The 1615-nt window shown below is 31.8% G+C and overlaps 1 protein-coding gene across 1 annotated transcript in view; it reads right to left on the bottom strand.

Annotated features, from left to right (window-relative positions):
* The window catches only part of LOC115033209, a 25094-nt gene extending 24498 nt beyond the window's left edge, over positions 1-596 (bottom strand). Inside the window, exon 1 of the mRNA XM_029485392.1 lies at positions 3-596. Within this exon, the coding sequence (XP_029341252.1) occupies positions 3-596 (594 nt within the window). The remainder of the gene's footprint in view (positions 1-2) is intronic.
* Positions 597-1615: the final 1019 nt, after the last annotated feature.

The following is a 1615-nucleotide window of genomic DNA, read 5'->3' as shown; positions in this document are numbered from 1 at the left end:
TTTAGAAGATCTGCCGTTTTCATTTTTACGTCATCAACTGTTTGAAAATGGGTTCCTTTTAATAAACTTTTAATTTTTGGGAATAAGAAAAAGTCACAAGGAGCAAGGTCTGGCGAGTACGGGGGATGTTGAAGTACAGAAATTTTTTTTTCAGTTAAATAACGTTGAATTGAAAATGCACTGTGAGCTGCAGCATTGTCTTGGTGAAGAACCCAGCCATTTTTCCATAGATCTGGTCGCTTCTTTCTGACACGTTCTCTTAATTTAATTAATACTTCTTTATAATAATATTGATTGACTGTTTGCCCACTAGGAACCCATTCAACAAAAATTATTCCCTTAATGTCAAAGAAAACAATGAGCATTGCTTTGAATTTTGACTTGCTCATTCGTGCTTTCTTCATTCTTGGGGAAGTTGGTGTCTTCCAATGCATGGATTGCCTTTTAGTTTCAGGATCATATGTAAAAATCCATGTTTCATCACACGTAATAATATTATTTATAAAAGATGGATCGTCTTTGATGATTTTTAAAGTGTCTGAACAAATTTCTTTTCGATTGAATTTTTGATCAATCGTTAAATTTTTAGGGACCATTTTAGCACACACTTTTTTCATATTTAAATTTTCAACTAAAATTTTACGAATGATCTTGCCGAATAATTTTGTCGATTTTTTCAACGTTTTCGTTTGTTGAAGACGTGGTAGGACGTCCAGAACGATCATCATCTTCGACGTCATCCCTTCCACTACAAAACCGTTTGTGCCATTCAAAAACACGAGCTCTTGATAAACATTCTTCACCATAAACTTCACATAACATACGAAACGATTCCGCGGCAGTTTTTTTTAATTTAACAAGAAATTTAATGTTAACACGTTGTTCGATTTTTATGTCTAACATTTTTCGGCAGTATAGTCGTACTCGCACTAATAACAAGGCTACTAACGTATAAGAAAATGAATCGATGTCATCAGTGTTCATAATACTTTTAGATAACTGTTTTCTAATCATATTTCAATAATCGTTTTATAGATAACGTTAATAGTTTAGGTTATATTTAGAAAGTCTCGTTATTCTATTGTCATACCTCGTATTAATCATATTATAATGTACTTAGATGTAGGTATAAATAATATCTGTATAAAAAAGCAAACTAATATATTTCACCGGTTGGACATCGAAGTTGATCATAGTAGAATTGATCGATTATATATCAACCGCATATACAATTTCGGTGATGTATATAATTTAGCTTATATCAATAGTCGTCTTTATGATATTCGGAATTCACGGCAAAACGCAATTTGGTCACACACCGAAAAACGCACGAGGGTGTTCGTTTCCCGTGTACTAGATGTGTCGTCACATTCAGTTACAAGTCGAACCTCAAAAAACATTTGAAAAATATTCATGGTAAGTATTTCTGTTTTCCACTTTAAATATTTATATTATATAATATATTTTTTACTAGGTATCGTACAGGCCCCGATTCAACAGAGAAATATTCGAATCACGCCACATACAGTCATCCCCGATAATGCTCGTCGTAAGTATTTTTTTGAATATTTATATTATATTATATTATATTATATTATATTATATTTTTACTAGG

The sequence above is a fragment of the Acyrthosiphon pisum genome, chromosome X (assembly GCF_005508785.2).
Source record: "Acyrthosiphon pisum isolate AL4f chromosome X, pea_aphid_22Mar2018_4r6ur, whole genome shotgun sequence".
Classification (NCBI taxonomy): Eukaryota; Metazoa; Arthropoda; class Insecta; order Hemiptera; family Aphididae; genus Acyrthosiphon; species Acyrthosiphon pisum.
This window is presented reverse-complemented; position numbering and strand designations above follow the sequence as displayed.